This window comes from Haplochromis burtoni, unplaced genomic scaffold (assembly GCF_018398535.1).
Source record: "Haplochromis burtoni strain Fernald_Lab_line unplaced genomic scaffold, NCSU_Asbu1 Contig_123, whole genome shotgun sequence".
In the NCBI taxonomy this organism is placed as follows: domain Eukaryota; kingdom Metazoa; phylum Chordata; class Actinopteri; order Cichliformes; family Cichlidae; genus Haplochromis; species Haplochromis burtoni.
The window spans coordinates 657,756-675,897 of NW_024582484.1; the positions used below are offsets into that span (position 1 = coordinate 657,756).

Sequence of the window (18,142 nt, forward strand, 5' to 3'; positions counted from 1 at the left end):
GCCCATCTTTAACATCCTATGACCAGTATAGTGCACTCTGTGTAATATTTTGTATTGTATTAATTGCAAACTGGGATTTCTGATCCATTGAAAGGTTTTTAAGCATATCTGAGACCAAAGGTTTGGGTCTACACCAGGCCAAGCTGGAGCCCCCAGTGTTCGCTGGTGACGGTGGAGTGTCACCGGAGGAGTGGCTCCAATCAGTGGATAGCTACAGATCGTCGCTGCGCCTAACCGACTCGCAGGTTCTGAGTGAGCTCCCTCACTTCCTCAAGGGAGAGCCCAGTAAATGGTTTAGGGCCCTCAGCTCTCACATTACTACATGGGCACATTTTTACCAACTTTTTGAATCAGTGTTTGTGTCAGCTGATAACCAAGAGCACGTTTGGCGGGGCATCCTCGATCGCGTCCAATCACTAGAGGAACCCCTCCCAACGTTTGTAGCTCACATGCTCAGTGAGTTTAATAAGCTAAGGTGCCCGCCGCCGGAGAATGAACAGATCGAGCTCATATGTAAACATTCATTGGAGAAATATCGGGTTGCGTTGTACGGTACGCAAGTCCCGTCAGTTATGGACCTACTACTTCGCGTGCACGAGCTCCACACAGCCTTAGGTCCAGTCGGCCGCTCAACCCCTACTTCATCCCCTAGTGTTGCAAGCGCGAGAGAACCACATTGTTTTAAATGCTCCCGCCCGGGGTTTACCACACGCACGTGCCCAAGTTGCACCTGGGTTGCCCCAAAAGAACGAGGTGCTGCCAGACCCAGGGCAACCTCCCACCGACCTCTCCCAGGCCCACCACCGGGCCTGGAACTGGCCGATGCTGAGGGGCTGGATTCACTGCCGGCAGCTCGTGCGGCCAGTCAGCAGTCGGGAAACCCCCGGGGGGGGAGGACATTTCAATGAGGCAGCCCTCCCCCCATTCGCAAAGTATGCCTCGCCCGCATGATGCCCACCAGATTGTGCAAGGCATTGTGGGGCACATGGAAGATGTAGAGTCTGGAGCACACTGGAACACTCCATTGAAAGCCAAAATTAACTTCAACTCGGTGGCAGTGAACGCTACGCTAGATACGGGGGCATCCCTGTCTGCTGTGCGGGCTGAACTCATTTTGGAGAACAACTTGTCTCCCAACAGGACCCACCAGTGGATGGGTCCACCGGTGAGCCTAGAAGACGGTGCTCGCTGTCTCCCGGAGGGTGTTACATGGCTGCCCATAGGGTTCTTGAACAAAAGGTTTTATCACCGGTTTGCTGTCATCCGCAACTTGTCATCCCCCTTTGACTTAGGGATGGACTTTATGAGCAGGGCCTCTTTGACAATCCACATCCCCTCAAGAACCGTAGCTATGGACGACAGTCCATGCACAGGCGCGGATGAAGAGGAGGGTTGCTCAGTTGATCTGTTGAGCGATGATAATGTCATTATGACGCTTGACATGGTAGAGCCCTCGCTGGAGACCAAAGCTCTGGAGGCAAACCTAACAGATAGTCAGAGAGAACTATTAGTTGTCCTCCTTGAACAATTTAGCTGCATGTTCTGTATTGTTTGCTTCAAGCACTAATTTTGTTTATTGACTGTACCAATGCTTAAGGTAAGGGTGTCTAACAATTCCTCCACAACCTGCTTAGTACCTAATGTAACTATGTATAGTGAAGAAAGGTAGCGGGAGGAGGGTCACCTGGGTCCGGCTGAGGACAGCCTGCGAATTGCTGGGGGGGTGATGTAACAAACCTTTTGGGTTATAGCACCACTAGGGGGGGTTGCCCAACTATTGTAGTAGCTATGGGGGTCTCCTAGTGGGTGTGTGAGTTGTTAGCGGCAGCCATTCCATGCTGCTCATGTTCCATGCTCCAAGAAAACACCTTACTTACTGTTGTGACAAGCTGGCGCTGGCGGTACCAATCCCCGCGTATGTAGGTTCGGACGAGTACAGCCGAGGAGACCTGGCTTATAAAGTGTAATGTTGCTGACGGCGAATAAAGGTCTGTTATTGGATTTAACCGACTGGCTCCGTGTTATCCGGCTAACCTCCACACCACATGCCCGCTGGACCGGCTAGCCGCTCCTTCCTCGCCAGACTGCTGTTACACTGATCTCCTCCATACCTGCTTCATGCCCTGGAGGACGGGGCTGTGGCTCCCCACACTCCCTAGCAGATCGTTACATGGAGAAACCTTTGGAATGCAAGCATGCTGATCCACACAGGTATGCACACAGGTGTACACACGGGTATTCACAGACGCGGACTACACCTTTCTTGGCTGCTGCCTCAAAGCACATTGTGCGCTGTCTATCTTGCGTGCTGCACAATATCGTTTATTATTTAGTATCTACTGATATCTACTGCTAGCTAGTTTATTGTGATGGTGCCGTTTTTTTTATTATGTTGCTCTTTGTTGTTTGCTTTCTCTTCTGTTTTTTTTCTCCATACAGGTGACCCAGGTGTTTTTTTTTCTTTCTTTCTTCCCCCCCTTCTCACCGTCTCTTCTCCCCTTTGGTTTTCTTTCTCTCCCTCTCTTTCTTTCATTCTTTCTCCCTGTCCTATCCCCCAGTCATGTCTGTCCCGTTTGTAGCAACTGAAAATAAAATAAATTCATAATTATAATAAAGGTCAATCAAATGGACCAATATGGCAAGGCCATGATGATCCACTTGGTAAAATAAATCCGCTTGGCATCTTTCTTGGCCTTAAGACAACAATTCTGATGGCTAAAGATCCAAACGGGACACACAAAAAAAAAAAATACGAATAATAATAAGATTATACTGATACACCCATAATATTATAATGGGTTAGTTCACAAACATGATGCTTAGACATCTGTGCATGACAAAAAGGCTCTTTATACCTGAGAGTCTCAAGGCTGCATTGGGGATCCTTCAGTTTAGCAGAAAGCAGTTTTGCTCCCAAGTCACCAGGACAATTGTAGGTCAGGTCCAGCTCCTTCAGGCTGAAGGGGTTGGCTGTGAGGGCTGAAGCCAGAGAAGTGCATCCTTTCTCACGTATCCAGCAGCTTGACAGACTACAAAAGGAAAAAACAGTAGGCAGAGAATAAATTGTATGTCAAAAAGGCCACAAAGCCTAAAAGCCCTTAAGTTAAAAAAAAAAACAAATAAAACAAAAACCCAACAATCCGATGGACCCTTATGAGCAAGCAAGCTCAGAGACATGCTGTTTATAGACAGTAGTTGTATATGCAGTTTTGACGTCTTCTCCTACATCATTGCTTATGTGGCGATATTGTCTGAGTGCTGATTCTTATTGTTCAGAAATACTGCAGCACCTCAAAGCGTGTGTAAATACAACTGTGAAATGAGATTGCAGCAGCGAGTGAAGAGACCGTTACACTGGGAGGATACAGGGTCACCTGAACCTGACTACATGCTTTATCTAAAAGGAAAGTGGCTAATTTACACCACTGAGCCCTGCCCTCAAAAAGTGACACAGATGTGAAGCTGGATACAAGAGCTTGGGAAAAATGACCATTTCATTGCATTAAATACGCGTCAGCTGATTGCGCTGCTCAGTACATCCAGCTAGACCAGGAAAAGTGTGACTCGAGGTTGTTGATCCAGTGAACCACCTGTCACTGGACTCAAACAGGCCGTCCTCCACATAGTCATCATTCATAAAATGCTTTACAAACCCGAACATTACGGCTAACAGCTGGATTTTCCTGTTTCAGTGCCGCTAGCTAAATATTGAAGAACCACTAATTGCTTAAATGACAGACAGTGAAAGTGGACAGTATATCCTTGGTTTCTTAACACAAAGCTCATTGTTGCAGCCAGGGACAGCAGAAAAGTGTACCCTTTGATTTTGTTTTAGTGTCCTTATTTTTCTCTGAGTTACTGGTTCTGTTACTAATTAGCTAACATAAACTAATGTAAGCTGAAACCAACCAACCCACTAAACTTGTTCTAAGAACTTAAAGCACTTATTTCTTAAATCCAGCTTCACAGACAGTGTTACATTTGTGTCAGTTTTTGGAACAGAGCTCTATGATGTCAATTAGCCTTTGTAACTGTTATGTGTCACAGCTGAAGGCTCCGCCTACTTTTAAATACCGTAGGAACCGTGTAAGCCAGGAGTCTGAAAGCAGCATTTTGGATCAGCTGAAGACTTTTTCAGGGAGTTTTTAGGAAATCCTGATAATAATGAATTAGTTCAGTCTAGAAGTAAGGGGTGGCTGTAGCTCAGGTGGCAGAGCAGGTCAGCCACTAATCAGAAGATCGGTGGTTCGATCCCAGGCTGCCTCCTGGCTGCATGCCAAATATCCTTGGGCAAGATACTAACCCCGTGTTTGCCTACTGGTGGTGGTCAGAGGGCCCGGTGGCGCCAGTGTCCGGCGGCCTCGCTTCTGTCACTGCGCCCCAGGGCAGCTGTGGCTACAATGTAGCTGCCATCACCTGTGTGTGAATATGAGTGTGAATGGGTGAATGACTGAATGTAGTGTGAAGCGCTTTGGGGTCCTTAGGGACTAGAAAAGCGCTATACAAATGCAGGCCATTTACCATTTAATAAATATATGCAGCAAGGATGTAAAACTATTAACAAATAATCAACTTCGGTGTGAGTAGAATTTATGTAGCTACTCTGCACTGTTTGCACATGACATTGGCAATAACAATACTTATAGCAGATGATGTGATCCTGTTCTGCACTAATTTAAACAAATCAATACCATCCATATTAAGTCTCATTAATACATTTAGCACATTTTCGGGTTATAAAATAAATTTTGATAAATCTGAAATATTATTTTTGAATAAAAATGAAACGACAAAATCCTCCAATCAATACTCCCTTTCTGCTATCTGAACATGGGTTTACTTATCTGGGTGTGAAATTAACCCCCTCAATTGAAAATATTCTGGCATCCAATTATAATTCCTTAACGACGTCAGTTACTGCACTTCTAAACAGATGGATGAAACTACCCATATCTTTAATTGGTCGTATTAATATACTAAAAATGTCAATTTTGCCAAAATATCTTTACCTTTTTCAATCAATACCACCAAACTCTTTCTTCTTAGATTTGCAAAAACTATTCCGAAACTTTATTTGGAACAACAGAAGACCAAGACTCAGAATCTCATTATTATACCTTCCTTATGAAAGAGGGGGTTTACAGCTTCCAAATTTAAAGTGGTGCTTCTGCTCAAATCAGAGCGGCAATGTTTTATTTTGTTAATGAGCAAACTCCAGTGTGGGTTTCTATGGAGTCTACAGAAATCAAAATTTCCCCTACCTTATCTTTACTCAGCCGACAGGAAGACACTAAATAAGCAAACTAAGAACCCCTTTTTAAAAAAACAGTATAATGATCTGGTTTGAAATACATAACTACTTGGGAGAAATGATACAGCTGTCTAGGTTTATTTTAATTCAAACATCCCAGACACCTGTATTAAGTGTGGAGTGGACAGGCACTTTATTTCACTGTATATGGGAGTGTCCACATGTGAAAATCTTTTGGGGAAAGGTAATAAATGTGTTGAGTCAACTTATTGGTGATGTGATTCCACTTCATCCTAAAATATGTATTTTAAATATATACCCGAATAATTTTGTACCTGCTGCAAACAACAGAGCTCTGTTAACGACTGGACTTTTGGAAGCCAAGCGCTGTGTTGCTATGTGTTGGAAAAATCAAAAAATATGTGGACTATCTCAGTGGCTTAATGGACTGACATCTATACTATCTATGGAGAAAATAACTTATGCATTAAGAAATAAACTGGACAAGTTTTGGGCTTTATGGTCAAAATTCTACAACTTTCTGGAGAACTGCAACGTGCACGCTGTGGACTTAACAGCCTGAAACTCTGACTCGATTTATATATCTGCCCTTCCCTTTTGTTATGGTTTGCTTTGTTTTTGTTTCTATTACTATGTTGTTTCTGTTGTTGTTGTGGTTTTGTTTTTATTTATGTATTTATTTATTTTTTACTTTTTTTTTAATGCTCACGGTGCACCATGTAAAACCGGTTGAAACCAATAAATAAATGTTTAAAAAAAATAAATACTTCTAGTGTTTTCAGAAAGACATCTACTGTAATGAAACGTATTCCCACTGCTGTGAAATCCATTTTTGTAAATGTCATCAAGAAATGACAGCTTGCTGTCTGCTAATCAGGTTGTGAAGACCTAAGCAACTAAACATTTAAGATAAGTATGCCAGTGCATAGAACACAGCTAACTTGTCTGATTTAAGGATTCCTTACCTGAGAGATTTTATTTGACAGTCAGGACTTCGTAGTTCAGCTGAAAGCCTCATCGCTCCTGAATCCAGCAATTTATTGGCACTTAAATTAACCACTTTCAGATGACACTCCTTGGAGCTGAGAAGTGAACCCAGAAATTCACAGCTTTTCTCTGTCAGCCCACAGAACCCCAGGCTGGGGGGGGGGAGAGTATGTTAATTACTGATTAAGCCACACAAAAAGAAAGTGGGGATGATAGAAAAGGATCAGCGTGCAATATTACAGTTAGAACTCTGACCTCAGAGTTTCCAGTCTACAGGATCGACTCTGTAGACCAACACAGAGCTGCTTGACTCCTGAATCCAACAGACTATTGTGGCTCATATCCAGTTCTCTCAGGCTGGAAGGCTGATTGCTGAAAACTGAAGCCAGAAAACCACAACTTCCCGATGATAGAAAACAGAAAGACAACCTGAAAGTGTAAAAATGAAGAAATGATCAACTGGATTTTAAAAAAATCTTTTGGTTAGTTTAAATCAAGCAGTGTAATCTTAGTTTTCTAGGACCGATCACTTACAGCACCTCCAATACATAATGCTGTATTTCTTCATAGCCTCTTTTCTTTTGGCAAGTACTGATTGGACTGTGCTCATTGAAAGATTGTGGCTGCATGGTTGGAGTACAGGGATGATTTTAGGTGGAAAATTAGGTCTAAATAACAACTATGTTTACATTGCTAAAACAAACCAACTCAGATGTTGAAAGAGACGACTCTGGCACTTCCTGTAGATTGCGGTACAATAAAAATAGTTAAAGCAAAAGACATAAAATAGGATAAAGTTAGAATGATAATAAAAACAATAGTTACAGACTCATACTGATTTAAAAGCAAGAGAATAAAAATAGGTCTTTAGATGGGTTTTGAAAGTCTCCAGGAGGTCCTGATGTGCAGAGGCAAAGTGTTCCACAATTTAGGAGCAGCCGCCACAAATGCCCGATCTGCTCAGAGTTTTAATCTGGACCTTGGGACAACTGGTAGCATTTGGTCCGCAGACCTCAAAGATCTTGCAGGAATATACCAGGTTAGAAGATCAGAAAGATATGCAGGAGCTAGTCCATGCAGCGTCTTAAAAACAAGTGTTAAAATCTTAAAATCAATTTGAAAACTGACTGGCAGCCAGTGTAATGATGCAAGTATGGGAGATATGTGATCTCGCTTGTGTGTGCCAGTTAGGAGCCCCGCTGCAGTGTTTTGGACCAGCTGCAGTCAGCCAGTAGATGACGAGGTAACACAGGAATAGAGGCTATTACAGAAGTCGAGGTGAGATGAAGCCATGGATCGCTTTCTCAAAATCTCTGAAGCAGAGAAAAGGCATCTCCGCCTCCTTTTGCAAGGAGGCGGAGATGAAAGAAGGTAGCTTTGATTACATTGTTCATCTGTTTATCAAAGATTAAATTGCTATCAAAGATCACTCATAAATTTCTTGCAAATGATTTTCTGTTGTTTTCTAAGAGGCTAAGGTCATAATGGTCACAATGACCTCAGCTTTCAGCCAACAGTTGATTCTTTGGTCTTTGCCACATTGAGCTGCAGATGATTCTGCTCACACACAGTCGACCACAGCCTGGTACTCTGTCTCATCACCGTCACTGATGCATCCAACCACCGCAGAGTCGGCAGAAAACCTCTGAAGACGGAGGTCTCTGTGCAGTGGCTGAAGTCTGTGGTGTAGAATGAAGAGGGAGGGGACGAGGACGGCCCCTTGTGGTGCCCCTGTGTTGCTGATCCTCTAGTCAGACACAAAATGTTGAAGATGCACATACTGTGGTCTTCCTGTCAGGTAATCCAGGGCATGAGAGAGGATCCACCTGCAGCCTCGATGTCCACCTTTGTTGTGGCCTTCGTGTGAAATACTAATTACATCACAGGACGCTCAGCTGCCACAACCCCACGCACATTAGATGGTATTCAATTATAATAGAAAACGAGTCATTTAATGAGTCACTTTAACAGAGCTATGTGTTTTTAAAGTAATGTTACACTTTTTAAAATGGCATACCACAAATAATATTAATAATATCAAATAATGTTTACAACACCAGTGTCCCTCACGCTTCTCTTGCTGTATTAGATTGATGTACAAAATAATATTATTATAAATAATGTTTTTAAAATATATTTTGATAAAAATAACAATAAATTGAAAGTGACATTATTACTGCTTCTCTCTGATGACACTGCAGTTGGCACTGCCCGTGATAAATCATAGTTACTTCAGTATTTTTTACTCAGATTATGTAATTTTGATTAAAGTTTTTGCTTTTTTGTTAAGCAAAAGCTGTGTTCCCATCTCATCACAATGTAGTCACAGTCTGAACCATATACTATTCTCACATCTGCTTTCTAGGTTCATATTATGTGGAGCACTAACACCAGCCTTTTCTGTCAAGCTCTCGGGGATCTACAGAACCACTGCAGATGATTGTAATTTTGTTTCTTCTTATAGTGACTCAGAGGCTGAGAGGGTTAGGAGGCTAAAACTAACCCAAATTGTTGAGTTTTTCAATTTATTATTGTAGTATCTTGTCTCTACAATATAAAGTGCCTTGACACAATTGTTGTTGTAATTTGACACTATAGAAATAAATTTAATTGAATTTTTTTCATGTTATTTTATGTTACCTTTGTAGCCCTGACTATGTAAATAGGTCATTATTAAAATAGTTCATTTATATTGATAGTTAAATGCAAATGTTCACTGTGTTCAATAATGTGTACAAATGCCTGTAAGGTGTGTGATGTGTGTCAGTTAAATGCACAACTTTTTTATTTGTATTTTGAGGTTTATGTCATTATTTTTGATATGGTATTGATATGTACTGCAGCTCCAGTGAACCCTGAAGTAGTCTCAGGCAGAGGAGGTGGGAGTAAGTGGGGAGCCGTGTGCACTCGGCAGGAGGTGAGAGAGACGAGAGATGGACAGCAGTGTCGAGTGGACGCGGAGTTTATAGAAGGGCGACGTATTTTCAGGTTGACGGATAGTTAGCTGGAGTGGAAATCTGTTGTACCCTACTGTGAGTAGGAGGAGACGGACGTCTTGCTGGCGTGTCAGAGAGGTCCCTTCTGCTGCTGTGATGAAGCTATGTGTTCACGTGGGAGCACGTGGAGACCACTGTGAGTGCTGCTGGTGGCCTTGACCCAGTTTCCCCGCTATCCCCTTGAACTGCCTGGAGGTGTGAGTACTGTTGTTTCCCAAAGGTGGAAAGTAACGAATTACATTTACTTGCGTTACTGTAATTGAGTAGTTTTTTTGTGTATTTGTACTTTTTAAAGTCGTTTTTCAAGTCGGTAATTTTACTTTTACTTAAGTATATTTTTTAAAAAGTATTGTACTTTGCTACATTTTCAATCACACCCGTTACAGAGTAAATTAAAAGAACAAACAAAAAAACCCCAACATTGCACTTGGAAATACTGCAGGGAATGATGGGTAGTAGAACAAATTGGCGCTAAGGTCACATTAAAGATGGAGTCTGACATCGGTGGTACGGATCCAGCGAAAACAGAAACCCCGTCGAATTCTGCTGACCCTGAACTCGAGGAAACCGATGTGAACCCCTGGCCGTATTTAAGGGACCATTTCAGCTTCAAGTGCAAGAAAGGCAACAGCTTTATTATGCAGTGTAAGCTGTGTTTGCCCAGAGAGACCGAGTTAGCAGCTTTTAAAAATTCCACATCAAACCTGCGCAAGCATGTAGAGGTAAGTTAGATGAAACCTGTACATTTATTTTAGCAAAAAGGCTGTGCTCAAGCTAATCACATTAAGTTAAGACAAACTGTTATTGGGCACGTTGCTGTCCACGCAACTTACATTTTTTTTCTTACTGGATCGGTAAATTGCCAAAAGAAAATGTGTTTACTTACATTTTTCCTGTTTGTTAATAATAATAATTTATTAAAAAATAGTTAAACTAGACAGAAGACAGAAGCGGCTACTTTCTTACTTAACCCACAGATGTTCACACTGCAGGCAAAAGAATAACATGTGCTATGTGCTGAGGTGGGTTTTTTTCTGTTCTCAACCTGATCTCCCTGTTGGAGCTCAGTCTGGGGGGAGTTATTTTTTTCTCCTTATCTTTCCTCATGTGGTGCATTTTCCATTGTTATACCTCTCTGACCTGTCTTCCCCATGTGATGTTTGTGTAATGTATGTGTGGTCGGAGGGTAAGATGACGCTGGCAAAGGTCAGCAGCCTTAACCCAATTTCCTTCGGGGTCAACCTTCAGGATCAATAAAGTTTTATTGAATTGAATTGCTCCTCAAAATTAACAGAGCAGGGCCAAGTTTAAAAAAATTAAAACACATTTTTATAGCAGCTGCCGTACAGCTCAATTCAGTACTTGTTCTCTTATTTGACAGTTTAGAAAACATTCTCATGTAAAAGAATTATATGGTTTTGACAGTTTGGTTGGTTGGTTTGGTGACCATTATCCATTGCAGTTTAACTGCCACTACACTTTAATTTGTAAAGTTTTTCTTTTAATTAAAAAACAACTACTTTGAGATTTATCCCATTGTCTTTTTTGCACTACTCAGAAGAGGCTGTCCTCCTGCTGACAAAAAAGTAACTAAAAAGTTACTCTGAGTACATTTTAAATGAGCTACTTTTTACTTTTACTTAAGTAAATTTTTAGACAGGTAATTTTACTTGTACTTGAGTAACATTTCAGCAAAGTAATAGTACTTTTACTTGAGTAAAATATTTTAGTACTCTTTCCACCTCTGTTGTTTGCACGTGCTTTTTATTTTACTGCTTGGCAACAAGTGAAGCGACCACATTGTTGTAGGTCCCACGTGTGGGCGGGCCCACAATATTATTTGATTATTTTGTTTCTGTTGAGGTAGATACCTCCCCATTGTTTAACAAACTTTATTAATTTTACTTATTTTCTTTTGTGTTGTTGTTAATTAATCATTCACTAAAGTGGAGTTAACTTTATAATTGACCTGCTTGTGTGAGATTTATTTCCATATAGTGTCGTTTTATTGCACATTTTATACCATAAGCATTAAAAAGGGAGTATGATTAGGAAAGTAACAACAAGAACCCAGGGCCCCCTCAATAGAACGTGGGACGGGTGTTACGCCTTTATTTATTTTTTTGTTTGTTCCTTTTCTTTGCACTTACTATTTGCTCTCTCACAAATACTCACTGCTGGATTTACAGGCATTATATAACATACACACTCACTTCCAATATTTAAATATTACCATTGTCTGTAATGTTCTATGTATGTAATGTCTGAGAGAGAGAGCATATTCAAGAGTCTTGATGAGCAATGAAACTCCCTCTATGTAAAATACATCATACCTGAGAATCTGGAGTTTACACTGTGGACTGGACAAGCCAACAGAAAGCAGCTTCACCCCTGAATCCTCCAGCAGATTGTAATTCAGGGACAGAGTTCTCAGACTGGAGGACTGGGTGCTGAGGACTGATGAGAGTATCTGGCAGGATGCATTTGTGAGGCAGTTTCTTTCCAACCTAGATTTTAAAAGAAACACTTTTGTTTTGATTCAGATGTTTAACCCCAAAAACAAAACAATGGAATTCTAAGATATACCACTGATCACAAAACCTGTTTATATCCAGACGGCATTTTGCTGTTCATATTCATCACGTCATAAAACATTCAAGCTTGTCAAAAAAAACCACTTGTAAAATGTCCTACTATTCCATAAACTGGATCAACAGTACATCCATTACACATCCAAAGCATAGGCTGTACAGTTCATAAACTTCTTATCCCTATGTGGACGACTTACAACACTTACCATCAATTCTCAATTTAGTTTGATTTATATAGCATCAAATCCCAACAACAGTTGCCTTAAGCCACTTTATATTGTAAAGCAAAGATCCTACAATAATACAAAAAAAAAAAAACCCAAACAAACAAGAAAACCCATCCATCCATCTTCATCCGCTTTATCCGAGGCCGGGTCGCGGGGGCAGCAGCCTAAGCAAAAAGGCCCAGACCTCCCTCTCCCCAGCCACCTCCTCCAGCTTATCCGGGGGAACACCAAGGCGTTCCCAGGCCAGCCGAGAGATATAATCTCTCCAGCGTGTCCTGGGTCTGCCCCGGGGCCTCCTCCCGGTGGGACATGCCTGGAACACCTCACCCAGGAGGCGCCCAGGGGGCATCCTTGTCAGATGCCCGAACCACCTCAGCTGGCTCCTTTCGATGTGGAGCAGCAGCTGCTCTACTCTGAGCCCCTCCCGGATGGCCGAACTTCTCACCCTATCTCTAAGGGAGAGGCCAGCCACCCTTCGGAGGAAGCTCATTTCTGCCGCTTGTATCCGCGATCTCGTTCTTTCGGTCACTACCCACAGCTCGTGGCCATAGGTGAGGGTAGGGACGTAGATCGACCGGTAAATTGAGAGCTTCGCTTTTACACTCAGCTCCCTCTTCACCACGACGGACCGGTGCAGCGTCCGCATTACTGCAGCGCAGCCCCAATCCGTCTGTCGATCTCCGGCTCCCTTCTCCCATCACTCGCGAACAAGACCCCGAGATACTTGAACTCCTCCACTTGGGGCAGGAACTCATCCCCGACCCGGAGTGGGCACTCCACCCTTTTCCGGCTGAGAACCATGGCCTCAGATTTGGAGGTGCTGATCCTCATTCCCGCTGCTTCACACTCGGCTGCGAACCGTTCCAGTGCGAGCTGGAGGCCCTCACCCGATGAAGCCAACAGAACCACATCATCTGCAAAAATCAGAGATGAGATTCTGAGGCCACCAAAGCGAAAGCCCTCCGCCACTTGGCTGCGCCTAGAAATCCTGTCCATAAAAATTATGAACAGAACCGGAGACAAAGGGCAGCCCTGGCGGAGCCCATCACCCACCGGGAACGAGTCCGACTTATTGCCGGCAATGCGAACCAAGCTCTTGCAACGGTTGTATAGGGATCGAATGGCCCGTAGCAATGGGCCAGACACCCCATATTCCCGCAACACCTCCCACAGGACACCCCGAGGGACACGGTCGAATGCCTTCTCCAAGTCCACAAAACACATGTAGACTGGTTGGGCAAACTCCCATGCACCCTCAAGTATCCTCGAGAGGATAAAGAGCTGGTCCAGTGTTCCGCGACCAGGACGAAAACCGCATTGTTCCTCCTGTATCCGAGGTTCGACTAGCGGACGAACTCTCCTTTCCAGCACCCTGGCATAGACTTTCCCAGGGAGGCTGAGGAGTGTGATCCCCCTGTAGTTGGAACACACCCTCCGGTCCCCCTTCTTAAAGATGGGGACCACCACCCCGGTCTGCCAGTCCACAGGTACTGCCCCTGATCTCCACGCAACATTGCAGAGGCGTGTCAACCAGGACAGCCCTACAACGTCCAGAGCCTTCAGGAACTCGGGGCGGACCTCATCAACACCAGGGGCTCTGCCACCAAGGAGTTGTTTAACTGCCTCAGTGACCTCGCCCCCGGAAATTGGCGGGTCATTCCCCTCATCCCCAGACTCTGCTTCCTCCTCGGAAGACGTGTCAGTGGGATTAAGGAGGTCCTCGAAGTATTCCTTCCACCGCCTGACAATTTTCTCAGTCGACGTCAGCAGCGCTCCGCCAGCACTATACACAGTGCAGGTAGAGCACCGCTTTCCCCTCCTGAGACGTCTGACGGTTCAGCCACTGCCCGAGCCGCATTCTGCTTGGCCTGTCGATACCTGTCGGCTGCCTCCGGAGTCCCACAGGCTAACCAAGCCCGATAGGACTCCTTCTTCAGCTAGTGGCTCCCTTCACCTCTGGTGTCCACCATTTGGTTCGGGGATTACCACCATGGCAGGCACCAACCACCTTGCGGCTGCAGCTCAATGCAGCAACTTCGGCAATGGAGACGCTGAACATGGTCCATTCAGACTCAATGTCCCCAGTCTCCCTCGGAATGCTGTTGAAGCTCTGCCGGAGGTGTGCGTTGAAGATCTCGCGGACTGGGGCCTCTGCTAGACGTTCCCAGCACACCCACACTACACGTTTAGGTGCACCGGGTCTGTCCAGCGTCCTCCCCCGCCACCTGATCCAACTCACCACCAGGTGGTGATCAGTTGACAGCTCAGCCCCTCTCTTTACCCGAGTATCCAGAACATCCAGAACAGAAGCCTAATCTTGAAAGTAGAGATAGTGTCTGTCTCCCGAATCCAAACTGGAAGCTGGTTCCACAGAAGAGGGACCTGAAAACTGAAGCCTCCCATTCTACTTTTAAATACTCTAGGAACAACAAGTGATATTCTGAGTTTGGGATTACACTGTGCAAGGAACATTACATTGGACTATCACCACTTCTACGGCTTTCCGGAGGAAATAATAAGAACTCAGGAAACACAGGAAAGATGGTGCTGGGTGTGTTGGCATGCTGTTTCTCGGTTCTAAAATGTTTATGTATTGTATTCATAGTGGTGTCCCTGCTAGCTTTGAAAGCCCACTCCCATCCGTGACTCACTACTGATGCTCCCCTGCGTTAGCCAGTGATTTAAAAGACTCCCGCCACCAATGGCACGGTACAGGAGAAACTGCATCAGTGTGATCCACCCTGTGCCTGCCACCCACACTCGACCCGCTCCAGTTTCCATACAGAGCTAACAGATCAACAGAAGATGCCATTGTTACAACGCTCCACACCACCTCTCTCACTTTAGCTGTGCTTTCAATACAATACTCCCGGACAGACCAATAATAAAACTGCTGGATATTGAACTTCCTTCAACTACCTGCTGCTGGATCAGAGACTTCCTGTCAGACCGTGTACAGAGAGTTAGAGTGGGGCCTCATCTTTCCCCAGCTTTAACAGCAACTCTCCACAAGACTGTGTGCTAAGTCCCCTACTGTACACTCTGTACACACATGACTGTGTCAGTACCCACCCAGACAACGCAACAACGCAGTGATTACGTTTGCAGATGATACCACCATAGTGGGGCTCATCTTTGGGGAAGACGAGACGGCGTACAGAGCTATATATGTGTACACACACACACACACACACACACACACACACACACACACACACACACACACACACACACACACACACACACACACACAGCAATGTAAAATTTATCTAACCCGAGAACTTGGAGTTTACACTGTGGACTGGACAAGCCATCAGAAAGCAGCTTCACTGCTGAATTCTGCAGCTTGTTATAATTCAGGGACAGAGTTCTCAGACTGGACTGGGTGCTGAGGAGTGATGAGAGATCCTGACAGCATGCGCTTGTGAGGCTGTTTTGGTCCAACCTAGATGTTAAAAGAAACAAATTTGGTTTTATTTAAGAAACTGAAATTGAAATAAAAGTCTTCCTTACAATAAAATAAACAAACACCTGAGAGTTTTCAGTTGACAGTTTGGATTCTGCAGTCCAGCACAGAGTGAGATCACTCCTGAATCTTGGAGGTTGTTGTTACTAAGGTCTAGTTCAACCAAATTACACAATGGGGAGTTAAAAACGTTTGCCAGAAATAAGCAGCTTCTGTCTGTCAGTTTACAGTCACTTAGTCTGGGGAGAAAAAACAGAAAGTTACAAATATTACAAATGGAAGTAATTTATGGTGTTTTTTTCTTTCATGCTTCTATATATTGTTATTTATAAAAATCAACCTACAGAGCTGTGCTGGAGGTTTTGACCACTGGCAGCAGCCTCAGAAGAGCCTCCTCTGAAGCAGAGTATTTCTTTAGGTCAAACACATCCAAATTTTCTTCAGATGACAGTAGGATGAAGACTAGTGCTGACCAGTGAGCAGGTGTTAGTTCATTTGTGGAGAGTTTTCCTGACCTCAGTGATTTTTGAATTTCCTCCACTAGAGAACTGTCATTCAGTTCACTCAGACAGTAAAACAGATTGATGCTTCTCTGTGAAGAGACTTTTGTTATCATCTTTTTGATGTATTGGATTGTTTTCTGTTTAGGTTTTGAGCAACTGTCTTGCTGCCTTGGCAAACCTTGCAGGAGACTCTGGTTGGTTTCCAGTGAAAGACCCAAGAGGAAACGGAGGAAGAGATCTAGGTGTCCATTTGGGCTCTGCAAGGCTTTGTCCACAGCAGTCTGGTAAAACTTTGTAGCTGCGTTGTCCTTAAATAACAGTTCGGACAACTTGGATTTAGATTGTGCATCAGAAAGCAGATTGACTCCAGAGTTGAAGGTCAGATGGACATGAAGAGCAGCCAGAAACTCCTGAACGCTCAGATGGACGAAGCAGAACAACTTTTCCTGATACAGTCCTCTCTCCTCTTTAAAGATCTGTGTGAACACTCCTGAGTACACTGAGGCTGCTCTGATATCGATGCCACACTCTGTCAGGTCTGATTCATAGAAGATCAGGTTTCCTTTCTGAAGCTGATCAAAAGCCAGTTTTCCCAGAGACTCTGTCATCTTTCTCCAGTATTGATATGTCTCAGCTCCTCCATCATACTTGACCTTCTTCACTTTGGCCTGAACCACCAGGAAGTGGATGTACATCTCAGTCAGGGTCTTGGGCAGCTGTCCTCCCTCTCTGGTTTTCAGCACATCCTCCAGAACTGTAGCAGTGATCCAGCAGAAGACTGGGATGTGGCACATGATGTGGAGGCTTCGCGATGTCTGGATATTGCTGATGACAATGCTAGCCTGTCGCTCATCTCTGAATCTCTTCCTGAAATACTCCTCCTTCTGTGGATCAGAAAACCCTCTGACCTCCGTCACCATGTGCACATACTCAGGAGGGATCTGATTGGCTGCTGCAGGTCGTGTGGTTATCCAGAGGCGAGCGGAGGGAAGGAGTTTACCACTGATGAGGTTTGTCAGCAGCACATCCAGTGAAGTCGACTTTCTGACATTAGTCAAGGTTTTATTTTTTTCGAAGTCCAGAGGAAGGCGGCACTCATCCAGACCATCAAAGATGAACACAACTTAGGGCTTGTTATAGTTGTAGGTTTCTCCTTTTGTTTCAGAAAAGAAGTGATGAAGAAGTTTCTTCAAGCTGAACTTTTTCTCTTTCAGCACATTCAGCTCTCTGAAAGTAAATGGAAATATAAACTGAATGTCCTGATTGGCTTTGTCTTCAGCCCAGTCAAGAGTGTATTTCTGTGTTAAGACTGTTTTCCCAATGCCAGCCACTCCGTTTGTCAGCACTGTTCTGATTGGCCCATCTCTTTCAGATGAAGTTTTAAAGATGTCTTCACATTTGATTGTCGTTTCTGTTGTGTCTGTTTTCTTAAATACTGCTTCAATTTGTCGGATCTCATGTTCATCATTGACTTTTCCAGTTCCCCCCTCTGTGATGTAGAGCTCTGTGTAGATCTCATTGAGGAGCGTTGGATTTCCAGCTTTAGCAACTCCCTCAAACAAAACCTGGAACTTCTTCTTCAGATTACATTTGACTTTCCGCTGGCAGTTCATTGTGTTAGTTTCTGAATTAAAAAACAAACAAACAAAAACAAAACATAAAACAAACCAGTAATAACACCAAGTGGAGTTTGCAGTAACAATGGCAAAAGTGATACAATCTAATTTTCAAAAGAGTTTAGACAGTGTGTAAAATCCAAATAAAAACAGAATCCAGTGATTTTAAATACATATTTGAGTACTGTATTTTTCAGGCGCACTTAAAATGCTTTAATTTTCTCAAAAATCGACAGTACGCCTTATAATCTGGTGAGATTTATGATGAATTCTGGTTGTACTTACTGACCTCAAACGATTTAATGTGGTACACAGCGCTCAAAAATCTGTCAAAAATGTTTTAGTATGACTTTGCTAAGCTACAAAGCCGCACCGCTTGATGGATTGTCAGAGCATTACGGCTGCTGTAGTCAGGAACCTCGCGGAGTAATCTGGCTCCTAAATTCCTTCCGCTTCAGGTCCCAAAGTTAAACGAACACTGCGG

At 43.7% G+C, this 18,142-nt stretch overlaps 1 protein-coding gene across 1 annotated transcript in view; it reads right to left on the reverse strand.

Annotated features, from left to right (window-relative positions):
- si:dkey-23k10.2 (NACHT, LRR and PYD domains-containing protein 12) overlaps window positions 1-18,142 on the reverse strand; it is a 43,005-nt gene that overhangs the window by 17,905 nt on the left and 6,958 nt on the right. The window contains 7 exon segments of the mRNA XM_042223913.1: window positions 2,856-3,029; window positions 6,238-6,411; window positions 6,515-6,688; window positions 11,589-11,762; window positions 15,348-15,518; window positions 15,605-15,778; window positions 15,884-17,666. Coding sequence (XP_042079847.1) covers window positions 2,856-3,029; window positions 6,238-6,411; window positions 6,515-6,688; window positions 11,589-11,762; window positions 15,348-15,518; window positions 15,605-15,778; window positions 15,884-17,666 — 2,824 coding nt within the window.